At 39.2% G+C, this 24,374-nt stretch overlaps 1 protein-coding gene across 5 annotated transcripts in view; it reads left to right on the forward strand.

Annotated features, from left to right (window-relative positions):
• nalcn (sodium leak channel, non-selective) overlaps positions 1-24,374 on the forward strand; it is an 81,800-nt gene that overhangs the window by 42,850 nt on the left and 14,576 nt on the right. For all 5 annotated transcript variants that reach the window (XM_026913129.3, XM_026913126.3, XM_026913127.3 and 2 more), the window contains 11 exons: positions 15,976-16,112; positions 16,787-16,928; positions 17,234-17,307; positions 19,245-19,346; positions 19,759-19,828; positions 19,933-20,024; positions 20,489-20,611; positions 20,716-20,772; positions 21,085-21,205; positions 21,699-21,830; positions 22,398-22,565. In XM_026913129.3, the coding sequence (XP_026768930.1) occupies positions 15,976-16,112; positions 16,787-16,928; positions 17,234-17,307; positions 19,245-19,346; positions 19,759-19,828; positions 19,933-20,024; positions 20,489-20,611; positions 20,716-20,772; positions 21,085-21,205; positions 21,699-21,830; positions 22,398-22,565 (1,218 nt within the window). The remainder of the gene's footprint in view (positions 1-15,975; positions 16,113-16,786; positions 16,929-17,233; positions 17,308-19,244; positions 19,347-19,758; positions 19,829-19,932; positions 20,025-20,488; positions 20,612-20,715; positions 20,773-21,084; positions 21,206-21,698; positions 21,831-22,397; positions 22,566-24,374) is intronic.

Raw genomic sequence — 24,374 nt, forward strand, 5'->3', positions numbered from 1 at the left:
ATTATTGTTGGTTAAGCCAAGTAACCTCCAAGTATCAGTGTCTCTTTTGCTTGGTCCCATCATCACTTGAACAACTTAAATCAGCCTGTATATTCACCAAACTTTATCACAGAAGTGCAACATCTGGTCTATGTTTGAGGGTCCTCAGCATCCAGCTACCAAAACCGATGTACCTTCTATCATCTGTGAAAAATTCCTAACTTGGGTCCACTCTTTATTTGCCACAGGACATCCTGGTGTGAAGAAAACCCACCAGCCCCTCAGTACCAAGTGGTGACTATGCACAGACATTGTAAAGTCATGCTCTACTAATGCTCAAGCCAGAATTTCCAGAACTCAGCCTAGTGGAAAACTGCTTCCTCTGTTCATCCCTTGATGTCGTAAATCTAGCCATAGATTTTATTACAGATTTATCACCCTTGCTTAATATGACTATGATTCTTTAGCATTTTTTTTGTGCTGTTAAATGTAATATGATGTAACATAAAATCAAGAGGCAATTTAACAAGTTTACACAACACCTCCTATTATTATGCATTTTATTTTTTAATCCCATGTACTGACAGTTAATTGTGTGCACAGCTTAACACTAAATTGAGATCTTGATATTGTAATGTGTGCACAAAACAAACATGCTTTTAATTCGCCATTTTGACTTGTTGAATTAATAAAGTAATGCCGGTAATTTTATTCATTTGATGTGCTCTTCCGTAAACAGAACATGCTGAGGGTTTATAAGCTGCTAGGCTTACAGCTCACTTTAATTTAATTCTTAACTTTATCCAATTAAAAATTAGATCATCCAGATAAGTGATTTCTCCAGTTAAGATGCTGTTTTCTTCAATCTCATTAAAAAACTTTCGGTTTTGAAAAAGCATGATACTTTAAATTAGTTAATAATATCATATTTATGTATTTTATAATGGCCTCAGATGGCATTTCATAGTTGTTTGAGTGTATTTACAGCCCAAAGCATAACGTTTAGCATGAGATATTGTGGTTACATCAAACTGTCAGAGTGGCGCTGGACTTAATGTTGCTCTTCGCTTAGGCTGATATTGCACAGGAAAAATTGGCTTTAAGTCCAGGTCCGATCAGAATTACACTTAACTGAGATATACCTCTGTTTTAGGCAAATTCCACTGTGTGTAGCTCTCGCACAGCTCTCTGAACATCGCATAAGTCTGTTAAGTTACGTCTACTATGTGCACATAACTCAGCTCTGAATAAGGCTTACAGTGTCTGATACAGGCTCCTAATTTACCTCACAAATCTGGTGTCGAGTGACTGTTTAGTGACCGTTTTTTGAAGAATAATTGAAATTGTCTGCTGAAGCTGTCTGAGTTTTTTGTTCAGGACAAAAAATGTCAGCATAGTAGCAAAATGATATCACTTATCAGGAATATTATCTATCCATTCAGGTTGTAAGAACCACTCAACCACTCAGACAGTAGTGCAGCAAACAACTCTAAAAGGGGATCAGAATCATCTAACAAGATTCCCGAAACAATGTCAAAGTAAGTTTATAAGTAAACAAATTCTCTTCTAAGTGGAACAGTTAGAGCATGGGAAAATCCTTGCAACAAGTAGATTTCACAAAATATCTTGGGGCAGATGCTCTTCTAAGGTTAGTATTATTTGGTATAGGTATACTGGCTTCTGAAATAAATGTTTACAGAATTGTAAGCCTGGGTGTTTTGGACATAGCAGGAGGGAATGAGTGCAAATCCCTGGATGTTTGAAGTACGCTTTTCCGAAAGGAAATAAAAGATGTAATCATCTGAATGATCTATAGAGATCTCATCAAATAAACACATTGTGGAGTCTTTATTTTTGGTATGTGCAGCACAGGTAACTATGACTCATCAGTTCATTAATGCTGGTAAACATCACCTGACTGGGATCCTTGGTTACAGGTGCTGAGATGTTGGCAGTGCTCAGTGTGTGAATGTTAATAAGACTGATGCAGATGAACTTACACTACCATGGCCAAAAACTGTGGGAAATGGCTTTCAAATTATGGCTCACTAGATTCCATTCATTGTCTGGCATGCTTTCAGTTTCTAGACATGTCCAGATCAGTTCTCCCTTAGCTACAGCTGAAGGATCTGCTGCTCAGCCTGTAAAATTGCCTATTTTTCAGGGGCTTCCAGCACAGATGGGGGCAAACCTAAAATAGACTGCTAGATTATGATTGCTCTCCAAGTATACAGAGAAAGGGGTGCTTTTATAAACAGTTGGTTTCAAAGCAATTCAAAGACTGACCTTGACTCTAGTAAGACTAGTTCATCGTGATGTGGAGCAAATAAGGATGAGATGGGTTTTGTCCTTTTGTATCTCAGTGTTGATTTGGTGGCTGTGTGGCAGCTCTTAGGGTTTCTCTGAAGGTTGTTTTTGTAGCTCTCACTGAACAGATTGCTGTCCTCTGTGATAATGTCATCAGTAATTGCTTTTGAAGGGTTTTTGACCCCCTGCTCTTCCAACCATGAAGCTCTTGCAGTCGGTAACAGAAGTATGGTCTGAGTCATGAAATTTTTGGAAGATACTATGTTTTACACAAATAATTGCATGTTTTAATTGTAGTTACAATAGTATAGTGCAACTCCTATGTAGCCCAGGCCCACAGGCAAAACAGGACAGTTGTCACATCATCAATCATCTTATGAATCTATAATGATTCATGTGGTTAAGTGAATTATTGGCACCCTTCATCAATATGACATGCTGTGTATGATATTTTATGGGGATGCTTTATAGTAATAGTAATATATTTTTGGCATTGAAGGTTTCTTAAGTAGTGTGTTTTTTTTTTTTTTTTGCAAAACACTTGTTTCAAAATGAATGCCACTCCCACAGTTATTCTTTGGAGACTATAACAGCGTCGAGCCACTTCCTGTAATGTCTTATAAGGTTGGAAACACATGTAAAGGACCACTTTTTCATGCAGAACATTTCACACTCCTTTATACTTTCAGGTTTGTCAGCTGCCATCTTTTGATTCAAATACAAATCCAAAGACTGAGATTTTCACTACAAAACACCGACTGTAGATTATGTTGATTTTTATGCCTCTGCTAGGTGATGGAGGCATTATGCTTTTGTGTTGTCCATGTGTCCGTTCGTGGATCTGTCCGAGATTCTTGTTCTTGTCTCAAGGAGGAGTGGTTGAATGTTTGTAGGATTTATATGGAATTATCAGTGTAACCAGTAGATGAACTGATTAATGTCTGAGGTCTGAAATAGTTTAATAGTTTTCCTTCCTGTTTGAATCATATTTTAAGATATTTGAGGCATACAAATTAGTAACAGGAAGGACTTGTTGGCAGCTGAGGCATCACAGTCAATGCCTTTGGCGTCAAGTTCTAGTTCTTGAAAGATCTATCTATGGCCAAACCTTAGTGTCCTAACTGAAGTAACCTGATTTTGAGCTAAAATGTCCTGGAACATAGGATTCCTAAGTGATGCCCTGGAAAGTAGGATTCATGATGCCATCAATCTTCACAAGAGCCTGTGGACCACCAGACCCAAAAAACACCCCAAACCATGAGTGATTTACCACCATATATTACAAAGATTCAGGATGCCTTTCTCTCTTCCATGTATACAACTAAAACTGTGAGGGAATCATCAAGACTATACAGTAGTTTATACAAATAGACTAAAGTAAAAGATTTGACCTTTCTTTGAATGACACTGACTGCCTGAAGTTAAAAGTTCACTTGCAGTAAAAAGCTCATGTTTTGTATACTTGATGTAGTACACAACTAGGGGCTGTGAGGCATGTGGGAATATTATTGCCCATGCTTTCTGCCTCTCTCCTCTTGTTTGAAGAATGTTATAAGCAAAAGCTGTCAAACATGACAGAACTCAGTGGAGACAATATCATTTAAATTTGATTGATAGTTGAACCATGGCAGTATTTGGAGAATTGATAAGCCAGGCTGTTACAGGATTGTTTCTCGTGAATGGTTCATGCAGATTCTTCAAATAGGATTGACATTTCTATTTCAGTAAAATGGTTCATGGCAGCAGAGGATAGCCAGCGTATGGAAGCACTGGGGTTGCCTGCTACAACCTTTCTTATAGCACTGTTCTTTCTGACTGAGGAAACAGATTTGTCCAAGATTGCATACAGAAAGCTGTGGTTTTGAAGATGCCAGACATTGTACATTGACTTGTCTTGTACCTGTATGATGCTAAAACTCTTAAATAACAAATTGTAAACAAATTGTAATGTTTAATATATCACAATTCAGTTCATATACCCTGTAAATCTTTCTCTCTATTTCTCTCTTTCTGACCTTTCCTTTTCATGACTCCCAAGAGCATCACTGTTGAGCCATGTGTGGCAATGTTCTTAGATCCCCTCACAGATGGAGTTGTTCAAATACCAGCCATGTCTCTGTGGAGCGAGAGAAACAAAAAGCTCCCAGCTATTGCTCACAGTTTAGATATGTTTGTGTTCAAAGTGAAGGGTTTATTTTGTGCCATATTGCTACAAAGATGACTAAGAGCCATTCCAAATACTCACTGATCATGTAATCTGGATTTTTTGGTGATTTTTATTTGTTTGGAAGCTTGCATGACACACATATTGGTAATACTGTTTTCCCGATCTCTCCGAGTAGCTGTTACCGCATTAGGATAGATTTGATGCTCCTGTCTTAGAAATATGTATTAAACGTTTGTCCTGAAAAGCGATTTCACTGCAAGCTAATGATTCATAAGTGAATTCCATATTGCTAAAAGGAATTATTGTTAGCCATAAAAAGGTAGTATCTAGACACAGTTGTGGATTGTTCCACTAAAATGTTACAGATTTGACAGGAAATCACTTATTACAGTTGTAACTTCTTAATTTTGTGTGGTTGAATAGTAAAACTGTGTCATGGGTGTGCAGCGGGTAGCATTGTAGTCTCACAGCTGCGATTCATATCCTGAGATGATACTGTCATTGTGGAGTTTTGCATGTTCTCCCAATGTCCTCATGGGTTTCTTCTGGGCTATCCGGTTTCCTCCCACCTCCCAAAGCAAGCCCTAGGCAGATTGACTACACAAAATGCGTGTGTGAATGCGTGTGTGTTTGGAGCCCTGCAGAGGACTGCAGGGTGTATTCCTGCCTCATGCTTAGTGTTCCTGGGATAGGTTTCAGATCCACAGTGACTCTGGCCTTGAAGATGAATGAATAAATAATGAATATTATCTAGTAGCAATATATTTCATGCAATATTAGTCTGTCTTCTCCAGGTATAATGAAGATTTGTGGTAATGTGGTGAACCTGGAAGCAATTTCCTTGGCCTGTTGTTCATATGAATGTCTTTAATATCATCCACATAAATGATACATTTTCTAAAGTGCAGTAGCAGTTTCTGTTATTAGTCCATGAAGGTTTGGAGCTCTAAACCAGCTTTGATCAGACTTCCCTAAATATGTGCAACAGCCTTTTAGCTGACTCATTTGAGAGTATAGGTTTACTTTCAATATTAATAATAATAGATAAACATAAACCCATTCAACATGCAGAAATGTTTACCTCAAGTAGGTCCATTTGTGTGATAACATTCATCATTATTTGTGAACTGTAATGCATGTCGGAATGGAAATGACTTGTATCTGTCAGTCTGGACAGCTGATTTGTCTTTATTTGAAACTCATTTCGAAGCCACGACCACAAATGCCAAAAGCGTCTGTGTCCTAGTCTTCAACTGATGGATTAGATATGGATCTGATGCTTTCTTCCACACTGCTATAGGCATATCTTATGCATATGCTTTTCGAAACCTGAAGTGAGCACGGCAGTTTCATCAGAATCGTAGCAATTCCATCAGCTCTCCAGAATCATACTTATAGTAGACACTTGCCTTTATAGCATGCAAGCATTGGAACCCAGTGAGAGAGAATAAGCAACATTAGAAGCAAGAAAGTAATAAGGAAATGATAGGCATAACAAAAGCTGTTATTGGGCAGCAGGATTAATCTCTGAAATGACCTACTTCTTCAATAAACGATCTTTTTTGGTAGTGCAGTCTCAGGTTGTTGATTCAATTTGTTAGCCAGCGTGGCCGGCACCTGCACGCATGCTGAAGGATCATTAGCAATTAAAGGCGACAGGATAAGCGGAGGTAGAGCTAATGAATACCCGGTGTGTTCCACACGCTACAGATCAGCCTCTGATAACAGGAAGTGTTTAATGAGCTTCCTCTTAGCCTCTGTCAGGACGCAAGTCTGCGTGCTCTGATGCTTCACACCGCTCTCATCATGCTGATTGGAATAATGCATTTATTGTGTGAAATTAGGTTTGGGGAAATTTTGATGAATTGCATAGGCTGCTATGCCCGTGAGATGACTTAAAAATAATTGAAGAAGACGCCCAGGAGAACCTTGCAGGAAGCAGATCCACTAGTTCTGTGCTGTGTATACACGTTCGACAGGGCTTTTCCGTTTCTGAAGTGAACCATATCCTGCAGAATAACTGAGACGTTGCCCAAACTGAATATTCTTTGGTGACAATATAGGCACAATGTAAGTATACACACCCTGGCTTGAATAAGCAGGTCTCCCTCATCACATCCTCTTCCGTTTTTGTTCCAGATCACATTCTCTTTTCATATCACTTCATGCAGTCTATTCATTTGGCCGGTCATGGGCCGTTTCCCCCTCTGATTGGGAAGATTGATGGTGATAGAAGCTCAACAAATCATTACCTCCCTCCAGCTAAATGGCAGTGAAAAGCAGCTTTCAATGGTAGGGGGGAAATGTTTATCTTTTTACTGACAGAAATCAAATGGGAGAGCTTCCCTCAGGGTGACTGCGTGCGAGTGTGTGTGTGTGTGTGTGTGTGTGTGGATCTCTGATATCAAACGCCTCTCCAGGCGGGCTGGGCCGTGTACTCTGGAACGGGTTGGGGGCGGCTGTTGGAAGGAGAGAATATCAAAAGGCTGTGGGAGAAAGGTGCTGCAGTACATTCATTACAGCTCAATTTGCAGAGGGTGTCTCACAAAGTGCCATCTCACCAGGTGAATAATGAAGAAGACAATGTAGGGCTCTCTCTCTTAACGCCTGGCTTTCCCAGCCGACTAAATAATGAGCTCTCTCTCTCTCTTTTCCTCTTTCTCTCTTCCTGTGTGTGTGGGACCCTACAGAATGAGCAGAGGATAGAGTGTTAAGATTAACATGGCCACTGCAGGTTGTGGCAGAATTTTTTCTTTCTATCATGTTTATAATGAATCATTTGGTCTGTCTGTCCTGATTTGTGTCTTTCTCCTATCCGGTGTCTTAGCTCTGTCATCATTCATTTCATTCACACACTTTTCCTCCATGTGTGCCATCAATGTTTAAGATTAGATCTCATACATTAACCCAGCAGGATTAAACTGAGGTAAATCTCAAACTTCAGAAAAGGTCATGATGATCTTTCATGTTTGTTGTTTGTTATGCGTTTGCACCTAACCACACTGCCATCTAGTGCAGAACACACACTGCCGTATCTGTTTGATTTATCTCTACACAAATACACACATGGGATAGACCTCAGAAGAGTTCCACTGTTTAGCCACCTACACACACACACACACACACACACACACACACACACGCACACAGGAGTCCCTGCTGGCTGTGACAGGCACGTCCCCCTTAGTTCCCCCTAGTAACAGAGCTGTCCATCAGCATGCTACTCAGAGCACACGTTTATTTGTCTGGCCTCACATGGCCCCAGCCATGCTTCAAATCCTCCTCCTTTTCTGACACACAGAGCTTGATCCAGATGTCTGCCGCCCCAGACAGTGTGTTTGTTCCTGTCTCACCTATTACCTTGCCCCAGTTTTCTCCTTGCAACTCTATCGCGTTTAGTATGTTCTCACAAAAAGTTTCATTTGACCAGACAAGCCCTACCTATCGTGACACCCCTCCTCAGCCCAGCTCTGAAATAACACCACATTTTGTTTCACAGAGGGGAATATAAGTAGCAAACATGAACGTCACACCACACAGGACACACAGTGGCTTCAATGTCACCTTCCATTTCTCCCACAGGACTCCGGGAAGAACAGCAGCCATGCTCCGTCACTCTCACCCCACTGAGCAACCTGGCAGCCGGCCCCACGGGTGCCACAGGTGCACCTCTAAGTGGTCTGGGAGTTTATAGCCTATGCAGTGCTGCCATGCTTCATTAGAGGGTAAATGAGAGGGAAAAAATGACCCCCTCTTTCCCTGTGCTCCTTATGGAACTCTGCCAAGTCTGGAGAGAGAGGGGCGGTGCATGCATTATGGGCTTATCAGGACAGATGTGTACAGATTTCATGTAAGAGCAAAGAGATTGGCATATGGAGACTATAGAACTAAACATCAAACTAGCTTGTTGAACATGAACAACAAAACTATCTCCAGTCAACTGATCATATATACACTCACCGGCCACTGGTCTGAGCTGACAGGTAGGCTACAGTAACTCTCTCTAAATAACCACTCTTTACAGCTGTGGTGAGCAGAAAAGCATCTCAGTAGGTGCAACATACTGAACCTTGAGGCAGATGAGCTACAACAGCAGAAAACCACATTTGGTTCCTCTCAGATAAGAACAGGAATCTGAGGCTGCAGTGGGCACAAGCTCACCAAAACTGGGCAGCTGGTGATTGGAAAAAGACCAGATGATATTCCTGATATGTCCAGTTTTGGTCAACCTGTGACCTGTATCTGCAGCCTGTGACCTGTATCTGCTGCTGCCACATGATTGGCAATTAAAGAAAAGAGGAATATTAAAGTGGCCAATAAGTGTAAGGGAATACCAAAATATTTTTGGGGTAAAAAATTAAATGGTGGCACATATTCAAATATAATTATACCGTGTCAAAGCTCAGTAGATAAATACAAAGTAGTAATATTTTTGTCCCACACAAAAACTGACTGTATTTAAAATTTAAAAGTACTGATCCAAACCCAGTCTCCACTAACCCTGTAATTTTTTTTTTCTAATCTTGCTCTGAAAAGCTCACCAACATTTTCTTGTACAATGTTTTTTCCTTTATTTTTTATTGGCATTTTGCCATTTTGGTGCTGCTTCTAATTGCTTTCTAGCAAGATTGCGATAAAATTTGCTGCAGGATAAACAGTTGCCAAGCTTATTTTCTTGTGTTTTCTATTCTCACTTTGTGTTGTGAAACACAACAAGGGTTTACCTAAGATTATTAAATAATCTTAAAATGATCCATTTTCTGCAATAACCTTTTGACCTAAACCAAAATATTCCTTTTTTCTTTTAAGCCAAATGACTAAACTTGCAGCTGCCGCTGGGTCTAAGTTGACTCATGCATTACTAATATGAGTAGACAGCTAAAGGCCTAACCATGAACCCTGCTTTAGTTTGTCCACTATTCCCGTAAGGAGCGTCAATGTGAAACACTAAAACGTATGCATCTAGTTTTTTATTCCAGTACCAAAGTAAAATCTCTGAGTATCAGCTAGTACGTGATACTGATCAGCTACTTGCTGTAATTTTTTTTTTCGAAAAAAGGACATCCCATTTGCAGTTATTCTCTTCAGCTAATAATGTGCTTGAGGTGGAGCATAGTAATCTTACAGTAAGTAAGCTTACATAAAAGAACGAAAACTGTCAGAAAACATCAGATACTTTTGTGAGAGACAAAATTCAGTCCCCAAAATACATTTGAGCCCAAGACACATCAATACAGACACCTGGAAACACTCGATTTACTGCTCCGAGCAACACACATGCTGCTAATGTACTCCTGATTTTGGGAGGTAGAGAAAATTATGCACAAAACTGGCCACAAAACTTTAGTAAATCAAAGGAAATGTGTAATCAGCTTGTTTTGCATCAACTCTCTGCTTTTTGCGTGATCCTCCCTCAAACAAATGATGAGGGAGATATATGAGACTGAGAAGTGCATTAAACTGTACTTTTAGGCTTGTACTCAGGTTTCATACTTGACACACGTTTTTTTGTTTTTTTAGCATAATGTGCCATATTTGAAACACGGAACAAAAAGCTTAGCACATCTGGTCCTCTTTGTGCTTGTTAAAAAAATGGCTTATTATTAAAAATTGTTGCTGCCTATATAATTAGCCATGGAGATCAGAGAGTTTATGAAAGATGTTATGTAAATTAATTATAATTATAACCCGAAGAACTTTACAGCTGCTACCAGGTGCTTTGTAATCCTTGTCTTTCAGGGCCACACCTGTAGCTGTTTGTGCCTGTGTGTACATGAGTGTGCTCCATGTTAACAGATGCCTGCTCTAGTTTGTTTAGGCTATACTGTGCTGTGTTGGCCCTGTTGTCTTTCTTTCTTTCTCTTTCGCTCTCTCTCTCTGTCTCTCTGTCTCTGCACGCCTCATGTCTATTACTTTTAGAACTGGCTGTTGAAGGACTTCAGTGCTGTATACTTTGTGTTGCAATGTTTAGAGCCCTCTGCAATGAAAACACTTATAACCTTTTCCCTTCCCTTCAACTGTCATATCTGTTAAAACTATGTATGCCTAATGAGCATATCCTGAGCGTCTCTGTCCCAAATAAGGGTGGAGCTTATTTCTGGACCGGAATAATGTAAACAGTAGTATGATGGTAATACTGTGAATTTGTTTTTTTCTAAGGTATCTTTGAAATTATGTGATGGTATAGATCCAGAAACATTTTACAGAATTATGAACTGTACAAACTATACTTGTTTTCTGATAAAAAAAAAAACAAATGATAAACATTCTTTGGAGAAAGAATTTTCATATCTCAGCTTCCTTTTCTGGGCTGTTTTTAATTACTGTAAACATAATCGAGACAAGCTAGCCAGTTCTACATTGGACACCCCTCAGATGAGTGATGAATAAGAGTCCAGTCACATTGATTTATTACTTTTCAACATTTTGACATGACCATCATAGACAGGCTAAACTGCTATAGGCAAGTTACTTTCAAACCTCTTCCCCGACTCTTCACCCACTGAATACGCTGAGCTTGTAAGGAGATGAATACTGAACACTGTCTTTCACATATGCAGGGTTGAGTTTGTTTGAATTGTTGAACTCTGTTGTGTTTTCCCCCTTGGTGTGGTTCTAGAGGCAGATGAGAACACAGTCATCACACTTGGGTATGGACCAAAACAACCCATCTGAGTGAGATGGTCTTAGTTCTGTTTTAATCGAACTCTAGTGTGGTTCAATTCAGTGAGAAAGTCATTCTATCCTGAATTGAACCAACTGCAGGACGTGAACCCAATATGCTGTGTATTTTGAGTGGTGAGCATTATTTTCATAGATGCGAGCTGCTATACTGACCTGCAAAGCGCATACTGAGCCAAAGGTCAGGGGTGTAGTACTGGAGAAATGCCATGTGTTCTGGATGTTTGGACTAATGAACAAAAAAAGAGAAAATAAATGTAGTTAGTAGTATTATTTTAATCTAATACTTTTTTTTTTTTTAATTTTTCCTATTTTTCCCCTAGTTTAGTCATGGCTAAATCCCACCCACCAGTTAGGTCACCTTTATTATTTGACAGGTACCGACCGAGGAGGGCTTACACGTGCTTCCTCTAACACATGAGACCAGCCAATCTCTTTTCAAACTGGTGCTCATACTGTGTCACAGGCCAGTGTAGCACACTCAGAGGAAAGAGCCATCCTTCCACATGCATGAGCTCACAGACGTCCATGATTGGCTACTGTAGTGTCACTGTGATAGGGAAGAGAGAGTATACTATCCCTCCTATCCAAGGAGCAAATTTGCTTTCTTGGCTCCATGCCACAGATTATTGGGATTCGAACTTGCGATCGCCGGACGATAGGGTGAACGCTTTTCTGTTGTGCCGCTCAGAAGCATTATGTAATCATTATTTATTTAGAACCAATTCTGTGTTCTCCATGCTTGAGTGATTTTTATGATTTCTACTCACACTTTGCAAAGGTTTGTTCACCTTTTTCCATCACCATATTCTAACCAGCAAGTGAAAGTTTCACGAGCACATTTCAGCCCAGCTTTTTGGTTTGTTTAATTATGTGCGGTGTGAAACCAAGCCAAATAACAAATCAACCAAAAGTATCGTTTCCCTCTGATTCAGACTTGGCAAATAGACATTGTGAAAGTGCCCTTAGAAAAAAGGGATGGTCAGCGCTTCTTTAAAGATTCGTTGGATAATTAAGGGTTCTTAGCTTCCAAAGAAGTGTTCTTTGAAACACTATTGTAGGGTTCTCCATAGAACCTTAGGACGCTTGTGTGGACTTGGTTTCATTTTGTCTCCTTATGAGTTCTTCCAAACTCCTGCTGTAGTAATACCTGACATCTCAGAAGCCTAAGGGCGAAGTACCCCTCCCAGCAACAAGACATAGACGGTGTGTTTTCATGTTAGATCTTTGTTTAGAGTTACTGAACTGGAACCTTAATGCTCTGTGGTATAGATATAGAGGATGAATTCATGGAGGATTAACATGACTCCACCACACAGTATCCATCATGGCCGTTTTTTTATGAATGTGCTTCAAACCACAAAGCGATTGATCATTAATAAAAGCCCAGTCTTCCTGAGGTGGATGACCTGAAGAATACCATAACGTGCAGTTCACTCGAGCCTGAAATTGGAAAGAATGTGTGAAAAGGAATGAATGGATCACACTAATATGTCTGAAAGCTGCCACATAAATTGCAGCCTTTTAGCTTTTACTGCACTGATTTTTGAGAAACGCCAGATCAAATTAATCATTTTGAGGAGCAGAAACAATGCGTTTGTTCTTGCAAATACTCCCTTTATTAACCTACCAAACCCTGTGTTAATGCAAAAATGAGCAAGCCATAGTAACCCATATGTTTTTTTCAATTAGTATGCAAACAACATGGCTATTTTTCACTCAGTCATGTAAATCCATCAATCACTGTGCTGCATGTCATTTTTATATGTGCGTAATGCAGCTCAGTCTCTATCAGCACAGCTCCATTGAACCAGCTTATCAACGGAGTCTCAGGCGATCAAATTAACCATTTTTTCTTCTCTAAACTATCCACTGTGATGAGATACTTCGTACGCTTCCCGTTGCTGTCACTAACTTTCCTGCTTTTCAGTTCACTCAGCAGTAGCATTTGTTTTCTGGGTTTTATTTCTTCCAGTCTTGGTAATAAAGGAATAAACAAGAGCTATGAATAAACAAGCAGGCAGAACTCAGCATAGCAGAGCCGTACGGGTTCTTCTATTCAGTTGTTTATACAAAGGATGTAAATAGTGGGGAGCATGTGTTCTCTCTGCAGTGGGCCGTGTCTCGAGCAGGGTTGGGTGAGAGCTAATCAGAAGCTGCTGCTGAGCAGAGCGTTCAGTTGCAGCGGTCCTGCCGAGCATTGAGCCATTGATTGGTACCTTGGGGACTGGCAGAAAGAATCTCATGTTCTTAAACAATCCAGTTATCTGGAAACAAATGTAGATTCTCTGCTGTTTTTGTATCATAGGGAAATTCAGCTTTGGTCCAGTGCAAGCCAGGCGCTGGAAAAGATGACTGTAGCAGTTTTGTAAAGTTGCTAACTAGCACGGATCTTAAGTAAGGTTACAGTAAAAGGTCAAGAATGAAGGCCACTCATCTCTTCTGAGTTTTGCTGTGTGTTGTAATAAGGGGGATGCGTTATCCTTGTTGCTTAGCCATGGGAATTGCATCCCTCCCAGATCAAACACCAGGATGCAGATATCCTGTTGTATCAGCTATTGTGTTTAACTGCAGATCTGAACATTTTACCAAATGCAAAACATCCAAAGGTTTTGAAATTCCTCGCAGGACCTTTGTAGCACTCTTTAGCATGTCTCTGTAGTGCTTCAGTGTGTTGATGTTAGTGTGGATGGGAGTGAAAGCAGGGAAATTGGTGATAACACTACAACAGAGATGGTTTCTTTATATTCTTTTGTCCTGGAGGATTTTCAGCTCCAAATAACCAAATCTCCCATGAGGTGCTTATGGGGCAGGTCAAAGCATGCCTCTCTCTCAACTCTAATGTCTAATGGCCTGGTGCCATCCATCTCTCTCAGCACTAATAACACAACATGGTGTACCATTTTGACTCTCTATGTTAGTCTGCGCTCAACATTTCTAAAACTAGTTATACACTGCTACTCAGATTAGTGTGTTGTAGTGTGAATAGTGTAACATGATTATACAACAGTTAGTTCCAGTCCACTAATTTGTTTGGTCAAGGGGCGTTCCAAGAGTGCCTATACTTCTTATAACTGCCCTGGGATGTATCACTGTGTGTATCGCTCCACTTGTTTATGTTCACCACATAAAATTCCACTTGCTATTTTGAAACTGTTACTACATTAGTGTTAGCAACATCATCAGCGTGAAATGAAAAGGAAGAAGGTACACCAATTTTACTGGAACACTTTTAATAGGAATGTACAAATCAATGTGGGCTAGCTAGCCGGCTAGCTGATGGGCTATAAAGTGAGTATGGCTTCTTCAGGATCTATTTCTGCTAGCGGAGCAAAATTAAGCAGAACATTTGGTCATATTGTGTCTGAAATTTCACTTAATTTAATTTAAATTAATTTCTTGTTTATAGACATATTGTATAAAAGCAATATCGCACTTGCAATCATGCTGTTATACTGAACAATAGCATGGCTGTGATTTCTTATGGCACTCACCCTGCAGGCTTGTACCTACGGCTGAATCACAGCCGTGCCGATATTCAGTATAACTGCACTCTTGCTTGTGCAATGTTGCTTAAGTATGTTACAGTTGTGCAAGAGCCGAGTAAATGCACTATTTCAGTTCTTGAGCACAAATATACTGTATATGCATCTATAGAGCATAGTTCCCAGTCGTAAGTCATGTGGGTCCTAGTTATTCCCTTCTTCCTGTTGCCCCACCCTTTTCATTCTGAAAGGATTTTTGGTGGTCTTGCAAAGATGGGAGAAATTGTGATGGCTGGCAGCTTGTTTCTAGTGCTGCTGATGAGCATCCATGCATCAGAAATGCATCAGATTTATCTACAGGCTTCCACACAGACCGTGCCAGCCAAGGAATATCAATTAGTCTTTTTCATAAACAATTAATTGATGTAATTGAACATTATAAATTGTGATGTTCCTTTTTCCCCATTGCTTGTCCAGTGTGAACAGCTTGCATGTACACATATTTTATGAATGCAAATGGATTTTTGTGCTATTAATTTGCTTTGATGTTGTTTTCCTGATGTGCGGCGTGGGGGCTGATTATTTCAGCATGACTTCTTTCAGGCTGGGTGCTGCTGCCATCTTTGGGCAGGATTTCAGAACAGCACTATGTGCTGCAACAAGCGTAGTTTTAGAGCACAATTTATATACATATATATATATATATATATATATATATATATATATATATATATATGTTGTAATGCAAAGACCTGTGTATAAATACCTCTAGGTTTGTGAATGCCTGGCAGTAGGAAGATGAGTGAGCTTCTCTTGTACACAGTGCTAAGCACCAGTGTGCCTTTGTGGCATTATAAAACTACGGAAGGATAAAAGGTCACAGCGTTTCGCAGTCCAGATTAATTCAGAGAAATGCATTGCACAGTAACCTACAGCACTCTCTTTCATACACTGTCAGCAGAGGGGAAGATGTAGTATGCTTACTGCTGTGCTGAAATGTCTACAGAGCTTTTATTTTAAAACCTTCATTCTTCAGGGGACTCCCACTTGCAGCTACAAACAGCGCTGACTACAGAACTACTAAAGATAGAAATCAACAAGAAAAAATATTATAATAATCTGCTAATATGCTGCTCCAGTGTTCTAGTTAAGATACACCAACAGTGTAGTCTTATCCTTTTGCCGATTTTGAAAATGTACAGTTGTATCTGTGTATTAATGCCTCAAACACCCTACAATCATTTTGGAAATGAAATGAAATGAGAAAGTTTTTGGTAACTATCAAAACAATTATCTTTGCAGGTTTAGTTTTTCCATCATTTAAAATGTTTCTTTTTTTACATATTGTCTCCACAGCTGAAGCAGAGTGAGGCCAATGCTGACACAAAAGAGAAACTCCCTTTGCGCTTGCGTATTTTTGAGAAGTTCCCCAACAGACCACAGATGGTGAAGATCTCCAAGCTGCCATCAGATTTCACTGTGCCCAGGATCAGGTAGCATAAGAACTGATCTTCTTCTTCCTGTATCATTCAATTTCATGTCCGTCCAGTTTTATTTGTATATAGAGATTTGAACAATCGTCACAAAGCAGCTTTATAGAAATATGTAGATTCAGATCCTTACTGACCAAGATAGAGGTGACTGAATATTTAATATTTAAGATACTGCATTGTTTCTAGGTCCCTATTTAAATGTAAGCAAATTTGTGATATTGACCATGTTGACTGCTTGATACAAAAGGTCAGATTTTCCTCATGTCTAATCTCTTCTATTGAAGCATGTGTTCAGACGACACACTGATGGATTTGATCTGAAATGGATCATAAGGTTTTGCACAAACTTGTGGAATCTGTGTCAGCTCGATTGCGCACTGTCATTAAAGCAAAAAAACAAATACTAAGAAACTCTGAAATTCATGTAAATATTTCAAAGATTTTACTTTTCACTCAATAGTATCATTTGTAATGAAAATTGTTGCATTAAATTAAAAAGGAATGCAAAATAGAAGCATTTTCATTAATGGTCTCAGACTTTTGGAGCCCACTGTATGTTAAAGCTTGCAGAGAAGTACAAAACTGAAATGTAAGATTATTTCATGGGACCCTTAAGCCATCCTGTGGAATATATCATGAAATGCTCATGCTTTATATGCTTGTTTGTGATATAGGGAGAGCTTTATGAAACAGTTTATAGACCGGCAGCAGCAGGACCCCAGCTGTCTGTTCCGCAGGCTTCCTTCTGCCTCCTCTTCCTCCTGTGACCACTCCAAGAGGTCGGCCATTGAGGACAATAAATACATTGATCAGAAGGTAACACAAACATTTAGATTTATATCTCTCAATTATCACTCTGAGTAATAGTGGGATACATCAATTAATAAGCATAGAGCTCTTCCAAAAGGCTGTGAATTTGTGAATCCACAATAACTAGAGTTATATATCAATGTTTAGCTGCTTTCATTAGAAGTGAAAGCTTAACCTTGTTTGTAGATGTTTTCCAGCACAATAGCATAAATTTTTGCCGATGCCTGCATATGAATTGCACTTCATATTGATCTTTGTGTAATATGTCTCCTTTGTGTGGCTTCCTGTCTAAATATATTTCTCTGCTTTAGCTGAGGAAATCAATATTCAGCATCCGTGCTCGCAATCTCTTGGAAAAAGAAACAACCGTCAATAAAATCCTACGGTATGTTGGGGAAAACCTTCTGTTTGAGATACTGGAGTTCTTTCCTAAACTAAAATATTGTGCACTTCTGTGGTACAAAGATGAACTGTTATAGAGGTATTTGCTTATCCTAAAGGTTAGTTTTATTGGAAAGGGTGATGTGGTACAAGATGCAATGTAATGTGATGCTAATGTGTAGTAAAGCAGAACATATAGCAGTTCTGCACTGGCACTTAACACTTTAATTCCATTACAGGAAAAAGTGTTTTTTGTTTTCAGTCTGTTAGGAGTTTGTCAGGCTTGTTGTCCATCCAGTCCAGTGTCAGGTCAGATAATGGAGCTTTCATCTCCAGCTTCTTTGTAGGGCACCTATCAGCATGAATAAGCTAATTAATAATTAAATGTTTGGCACTGCTGTGAGATTGGCAGCTATGTTGCTTCTAGCAGTGTCAGGCTGAATATATCGCACACTAGGTCACATGGGGCTCCTGCTCCTGGTGGTTCACCATCAGGTTTCAGAGCACGTCTGCAAAGAGTTCTTACCTGCACAAGCCTATCTGCTTGCATAACACACACACACACACACACACACACACACACACACACACACACAACACCCCTCCTTCTCCTCCTTCTTAACTGCCAGACAGCACATCAGTAGCCATCCCACGTTGTCTGCTTGTGCCGTCTGGGGCTTTGGGTCTGTCTGCCTGTGCCGACACAGAGACACATCACAATGACTGGTCATAAATGAGGCTGACACATTCTCCTGAAGCCCAGATTGTCATTAGCTGGTGTTCTGGTACATGACTTTGCAATTAATGGGCAACATAGTGGCGTCAATGAACGACAGGCTAACAGCCTGAATGATGATGATGAGGAAATGGCTGAATGTGTATGCACGCACAGACTGTTGGACCTTTATGGATGAAACGGCAGAGATGCGAATAGCAAAATAATGGCCTTCCATTTGGTCGGGCTACAACTGTGGCAAAGACCGATGACATCAGTGCAGTTGTTCAGCAGGGTTGATAGAAAGCCTCTTTTCTTGTTTAAGACATTGGGGTTCTCAGAGAAAAAAGAAACTGACCCCAATTTACCGTAATGCCAGGGTGCACGCTTAGATGTTCAGATTGCATGCTCTATATTTCACTAGGTTAAAAAGGGATTAATTAGTTTTCCTCTCTGCAGTGGGGCAGCAATTCAGACCTGCTCCCTACCTATGCTACTCGCTGTATGCTAATTAGTGCCATCTGCCATGATATGGTGCAGTGTGTGTACACAGTGCGTGACGATAGAGGGCAGTCCATTCTTCAGAGACTACTCAGTCAGTGTCTGCAATGTTAATACTCAATAATATACTACAGATGGAGCTTATATGATAATACTGAATATATCTATTCTCACTGTATGATTTAATAACAAGGAAAAGAGAGAACTGAAAACAAAACTTGACTATTTATATAAAGCTTTATGGGTGTATGTTTAGTCCCAGAAGCCTCTTTACTCTTCAACTATACCAGACATGTTTGGTATATGATACTGGCTTTGTTAGTTTTGCACTGGAGTTATAATACTACTGTAGCTAATACTTCTTTAAGAATGATGTTATAGTAAAACTAATATCAAATTAATTCATTTACCAAGCTGTCCAATCAACCTCACCCATATTATTTTTTAATGCTAAAACTTAAATAAATGTTTGCAGAATACTTCAAATACTAAACCACATGCAGAAACACATACAGCCTGTCTCATGTGTGGTTTACATTATTTCAATTATTTCAAACCAAGTTATAATTGACCAACAGGGCAACAATTAATATGACAGCTGTATCAGCTAAGTATTTGACCACTTTTGTACATTGCTTTAAGCTTGGTGTGTTTGAATTAGATTTGTCGTACTATGTTTGTGAAAAGTGTGTTTACTGAAGCTGTTCGCTGGGTTATGGTTGCAGAGCCTGCACCAGACAGCGCATGCTGAGTGGCTCCTTTGAGGGCCAACCGACCAAAGAGCGCTCCATCCTCAGTGTGCAGCATCATATTCGCCAGGAGCGCAGGTCTGATCAACACACACATGAAAAATGACACGGGCAGCTCATATAGTATTATTCATTAAACACAGTATTATATGCTGTGGGTGTGTATTCATCTAGAACCATGGTGCTCAAACTGCTGTCCCACAGGGGTTTTAAATTGAATTTTTTTTAATTTAGTGGTGGAATTGGTCTCCAATAAGTAGCCAATATTATTATTATTATTATTATTATTATTATTATTATTACTATACTGAATATTATTATAGTCATTTAGTCATACTGACTATTTTGTCTTCATTTTTCTTTGCTCTTGAAGTATTTTGTTCCACTATATGTTGCCGTGATATGAAAAAGTAAAAGAAATAAAACAGATTGTAATGGCTTGTGTTCATTTTAATGATATGATGATGATGGTGATGATGTGCTTGCTCAGGTCTCTCAGACACGGTTCCACCAGCCAGAGGATCAGCAGAGGCAAATCACTAGAGACGCTCACTCAAGACGTACGTACACACACATACACACTCTTTGTCACTCAGGCACACTGATATTTGACAGCCAGATGGAGATAAAAGTTATAAGTGGAATGTGTTTATTCCATGTGCAGCACTCAAGCACTGTACGCTACCGCAACGCTCAGAGAGAGGACAGCGAGATCAAGATGATCCAGGAGAAGAAGGAACAGGCTGAGATGAAACGGTAAAGCAGGGCCCTTGGATGCATTCATGCACACACACACACACACATATACACACTCAACCAGACAGACTGCTCTCCTCAGGCACTATTAGCATGAGTCATGCTTTACCTGCTGCTGTACTTTTTTTATATTATGAAAAATATGTGCAACACCCGGGTGTATTACCCAGGTGCTCTATACTCTACATAATATTTGCTTGAAGGAACAGAGGGATATTTAAAGTCATGCTCAGCAATATTCAGCTAGCTTGTCTCCTGGGACTCAGCTGCTTGCACTCGCTAAAGAGAGCACACAGCTTGACTTAGCTTAGCACTTATACATCAGTTTCTCTACCAATCCCACATGGCATCCTCAGCAGCAATATTGTCCCTTGATAATAAGAAACAGGATATGTAGCACATTCCCTAAGCACCTAACTTTTGAAATGATTTATTCTTTTTTATTTGGACTTCTTCCTTACCAGAAAAGTGCAAGAAGAGGAGCTGAGAGAGAATCATCCTTACTTCGACAAGCCGCTCTTCATAGTGGGGAGAGAACATCGCTTCAGGAACTTCTGCAGAACGATCGTGCGGGCCCGCTTCAACGCGTACGATTTACAATCAGTACAAAGCAACTATTTTGATTCACTTTGATGATTCACTCAAAATGCATGATTGTTAAAGTGTTTATGAATTTGTTTTTGATGAGCAGCTCGAAAACAGATCCTGTAACAGGAGCAGTGAAGAGCACAAAATATCATCAGTTATAGTAAGTTGGAAACTTTAAATTTAAAATAAAAAATAAATATATATATCCTTTTTAAAAGAAACCCACCTTCGTAATAGTCATGTGTTTGAGGGGTCTGAGACTGGGAGAAGTTCTTCTGACTTTTTTTGGACACTTAAATAGACTAGAGGCTGGTGTTGTTAGTTAGTTTTGCAGATATGTAGCTGGGGATCGCAAAAGGTTACATGAAGCCACTTATCACTTATCAGTGCAGTTTGCTAAGACCTACTGATGGCTGATGAAAGCCTTGAATGTATTTTGTGTAAACCTCTTGTGTGTGAATTCTCTCCTCAGTGATCTGCTAGGCTTGGTCACATATCTGGACTGGGTAATGATCGTGGTTACTATCTGCTCTTGCATCTCCATGATGTTTGAGTCTCCGTTCACCAGGGTCATGCATGTGCCAACTCTACAGGTAACCGAAAAAATATACACTTAAATTATAACTGCCTTGTTTTTGTCTTTGGTCATTATTTTAAATTGGATTGTGACTAGAAACATTTGACGGCCTTTCCCACCGATTTAACCAAACAATTTAAAACTGATTTGGCTCACAGTGAAATGAGTTTCAGCTCTTCATTGTCTCCAATTAGCACATCCTCTCAATGAGGAGACAGAGACAGAGCTGATGAAAGTCATTCTCACTGATTTGGCTGCCTTTGATATTTTAAAACAGCTTTTTTTAACGCAGCACTTTCGACAGTGCTAAAGCCACTGTATTTAGCGTAATATAGCTGATTTTAAGAGAGCTGTTCCATTTATACACACTACCACTTTTAGCGGAGTGATCTCTTCAGCATCAAGGCTGATTTCTTTCTGCATGGTATTCATACAGCTAAATTTTCATTCAGGGAATATTAACTGAGCTGAAATCCACTGCCTGTTGGACGTCTCTTTTCTCTCCACAGATAGCCGAGTACGTGTTTGTCATTTTCATGAGCATTGAGCTGACCCTGAAAATCATGGCAGACGGTCTCTTCTTCACCCCTACTGCAGTTATCCGAGACTTTGGTGGAGTCATGGACATTTTCATCTATTTAGTATGGATCCATTCCTCTTCCTCGTCATTGCTCAGTCTGTTGATAATTCATATGAAAGCTCGCGTTCTCTCTGATTAGAGGCTTCCCTGATGATTTGGAGCTCAAACATAAGGACAGTTCAGTAATGACTATAAATATAATATTAATTGAATGCACTAGTAATACAAATTATAATTATTATAAAGTATAAATTATTTCCTGCGTACATTGAGTTCAATGTTATTCATTAAAATAAGTGAACTTATTTTAATTTCATCATTGCATTTAAATTATAGAAGTCCAGACAGTCTGATGTCCCGTCAATTGGATTTGCTAGGGTGTAAAATTAAAATGGTGCATTGTGTAGAGTATCATCAGGTGGATATTTTTATTTAGAGATGTTCTGGTTTGATGGATGTTAAATGAATGTGTTCATTTCTTTTACTTGTTCAGTAAACTTGGGTCTTTTTGAAGGCATCAGTTAACCAATTACACTTTTTAATTACTCTATGACATACTGCTGGAGAACTTTAAATGTCATTTTCCTGTACTCATGTCTTAATTGCTGTCTCTTTCTCCTTTCTATAGGTCAGTCTGATCTTCCTGTGCTGGCTGCCCACCAATGTGCCTCCAGAATCAGGTGCTCAGCTTTTGATGATGCTGCGCTGCCTGCGTCCTCTGCGCATCTTCAAGCTGGTGCCTCAGATGAGGAAGGTGGTGCGTGAGGTCCTCAAAGGATTCAAAGAAATCTTCCTGGTGAGTGCAGCTACTAAGTCATGCCTATTTACAAATGGTTACTAAATTTAAAATAATGCAATCACTGGTGTCCGGACCAAGGCATACGCATCAGCGACAAAATTCACATCTGAAAATTACATGACGTATAATACAGTATATTTTTCCAGGTGTTGTAACAGCCTTTATTTATTAAAGCTGAGTAGAAATGAATGCAGATTTGAATGTCCAGGATGATGTTTGAGTGAATCTGAGGCCAATTCATGAAACTGTTGTGTGCCATCAAAACGGTAATTTTTGTAATGATGAATCAGCTTTAGCTGATTGGTTTAACAAGCTCCTGTCCCTTATTTACATGTCACATGCATATGACACAACCCTGTTTACCCTCATTCACATCAAACTTGAACCACACCCTAATTTATATGGAAAGGAAAGCGTTTAATAGGCCACAGTCACCCATTTATTTCAGTGAATCTGAGTTAGAGGTGTCTGAATCTGTGGTTGCTCAGAATAAAGATGTCTCTTTTGGTATCCTCAAAACTGGCAAAAATTGTCCACATAATAAAATCTTGAAATAAAATAAAATCAACGTAGTGGCAACAGAGGAAAGGATGGATCATGTAGTTTGTCTGTTGCAATCACTCATTCATTTTTCTGAAATTAATAGACAATTATGGAAGTTTATTTAGGGAAGAAATCAGCTTGAAAAGAAAAGGTTGAACCATTTTTATGTTCAGCTGTAGGTAATTATGTGAACCCTGTTTATAACAAAGTTTTTTATTTATTTTAGAACTCGATCAGTGAGATTTAACTAAATTCACTTTGAATTAAAGCTTTATTTATTAATGATCCCAGTGGGTGCAGCATGCTACAGGGTTTTGGAGAGACCTTAATCAAACAGAAAGAAATGAAATGCTGAAAAACAGATTAATAAAATGAATGAATAAAAATTGCATCTGGCATGTGGTTGATATGAATTAATATCCCCCAAAAATGTAAAATGATAGCCAAGCTTCTCTGAATAGCCCAGACACATGTGGTTTATATGCCAGAGGCTCAACATCTAGGTCCTTAGCTTAAAGCAGCTCTTGCACATGCAAACCTTTTGTATATAAATGCACCTATTACTCAACTAAATTAGTGAATGCCCACGTCTGTGCATTCCTCTTCACATATCCAACTACATGTTGATCCCTAACTACATCCCTATTATCTACTTTTTACTACAAGATTATTACAATTGTGATTACCAGTGTTATTTTTCTAATTTTATTTTTTATGCATACTACTCTAATTACTATTTCTTATAATTATTGATGATATTGAGTTTGATTATTTAACTGCAAAGTCAGATTATCATTTGAAGCGCTTGAATACAAATAAACTGTTTCCCACAATTCTCAGTCAGCTGACAAACTCTAAACTCTGAATAACTAGAGGACCTGCAAGTAACCTAACCGTGTTCAGGGCCACCTGATTACTACTCATGCACAACATTAGAAACATACCTGTATAAACTATGGACTATTGCACACATTTTCTTCCATCTTTATAGCCCTGTGATATTACTGAACTTTATATGTACATTATATATACATTATATAATATATAATATTTGATTATATATTATATAGTTGATTGTTGCCTTTTTGTTTTGATTGTCTGTGATACTTTTCAATAAATTCAACATGCTCTTGGATCCAAACATGTGATTTCATGACAGTGAGTTTGATCGAATGAGGAAACTGTTAGAGGGATTTGTGTATGCTTGTTTGACGATCAGATTTGATCACATGCAACACTGATGAACCATTGCCTGTGTTACTA

The sequence above is a fragment of the Pangasianodon hypophthalmus genome, chromosome 5 (genome assembly GCF_027358585.1).
Source record: "Pangasianodon hypophthalmus isolate fPanHyp1 chromosome 5, fPanHyp1.pri, whole genome shotgun sequence".
Lineage (NCBI taxonomy): Eukaryota > Metazoa > Chordata > Actinopteri > Siluriformes > Pangasiidae > Pangasianodon > Pangasianodon hypophthalmus.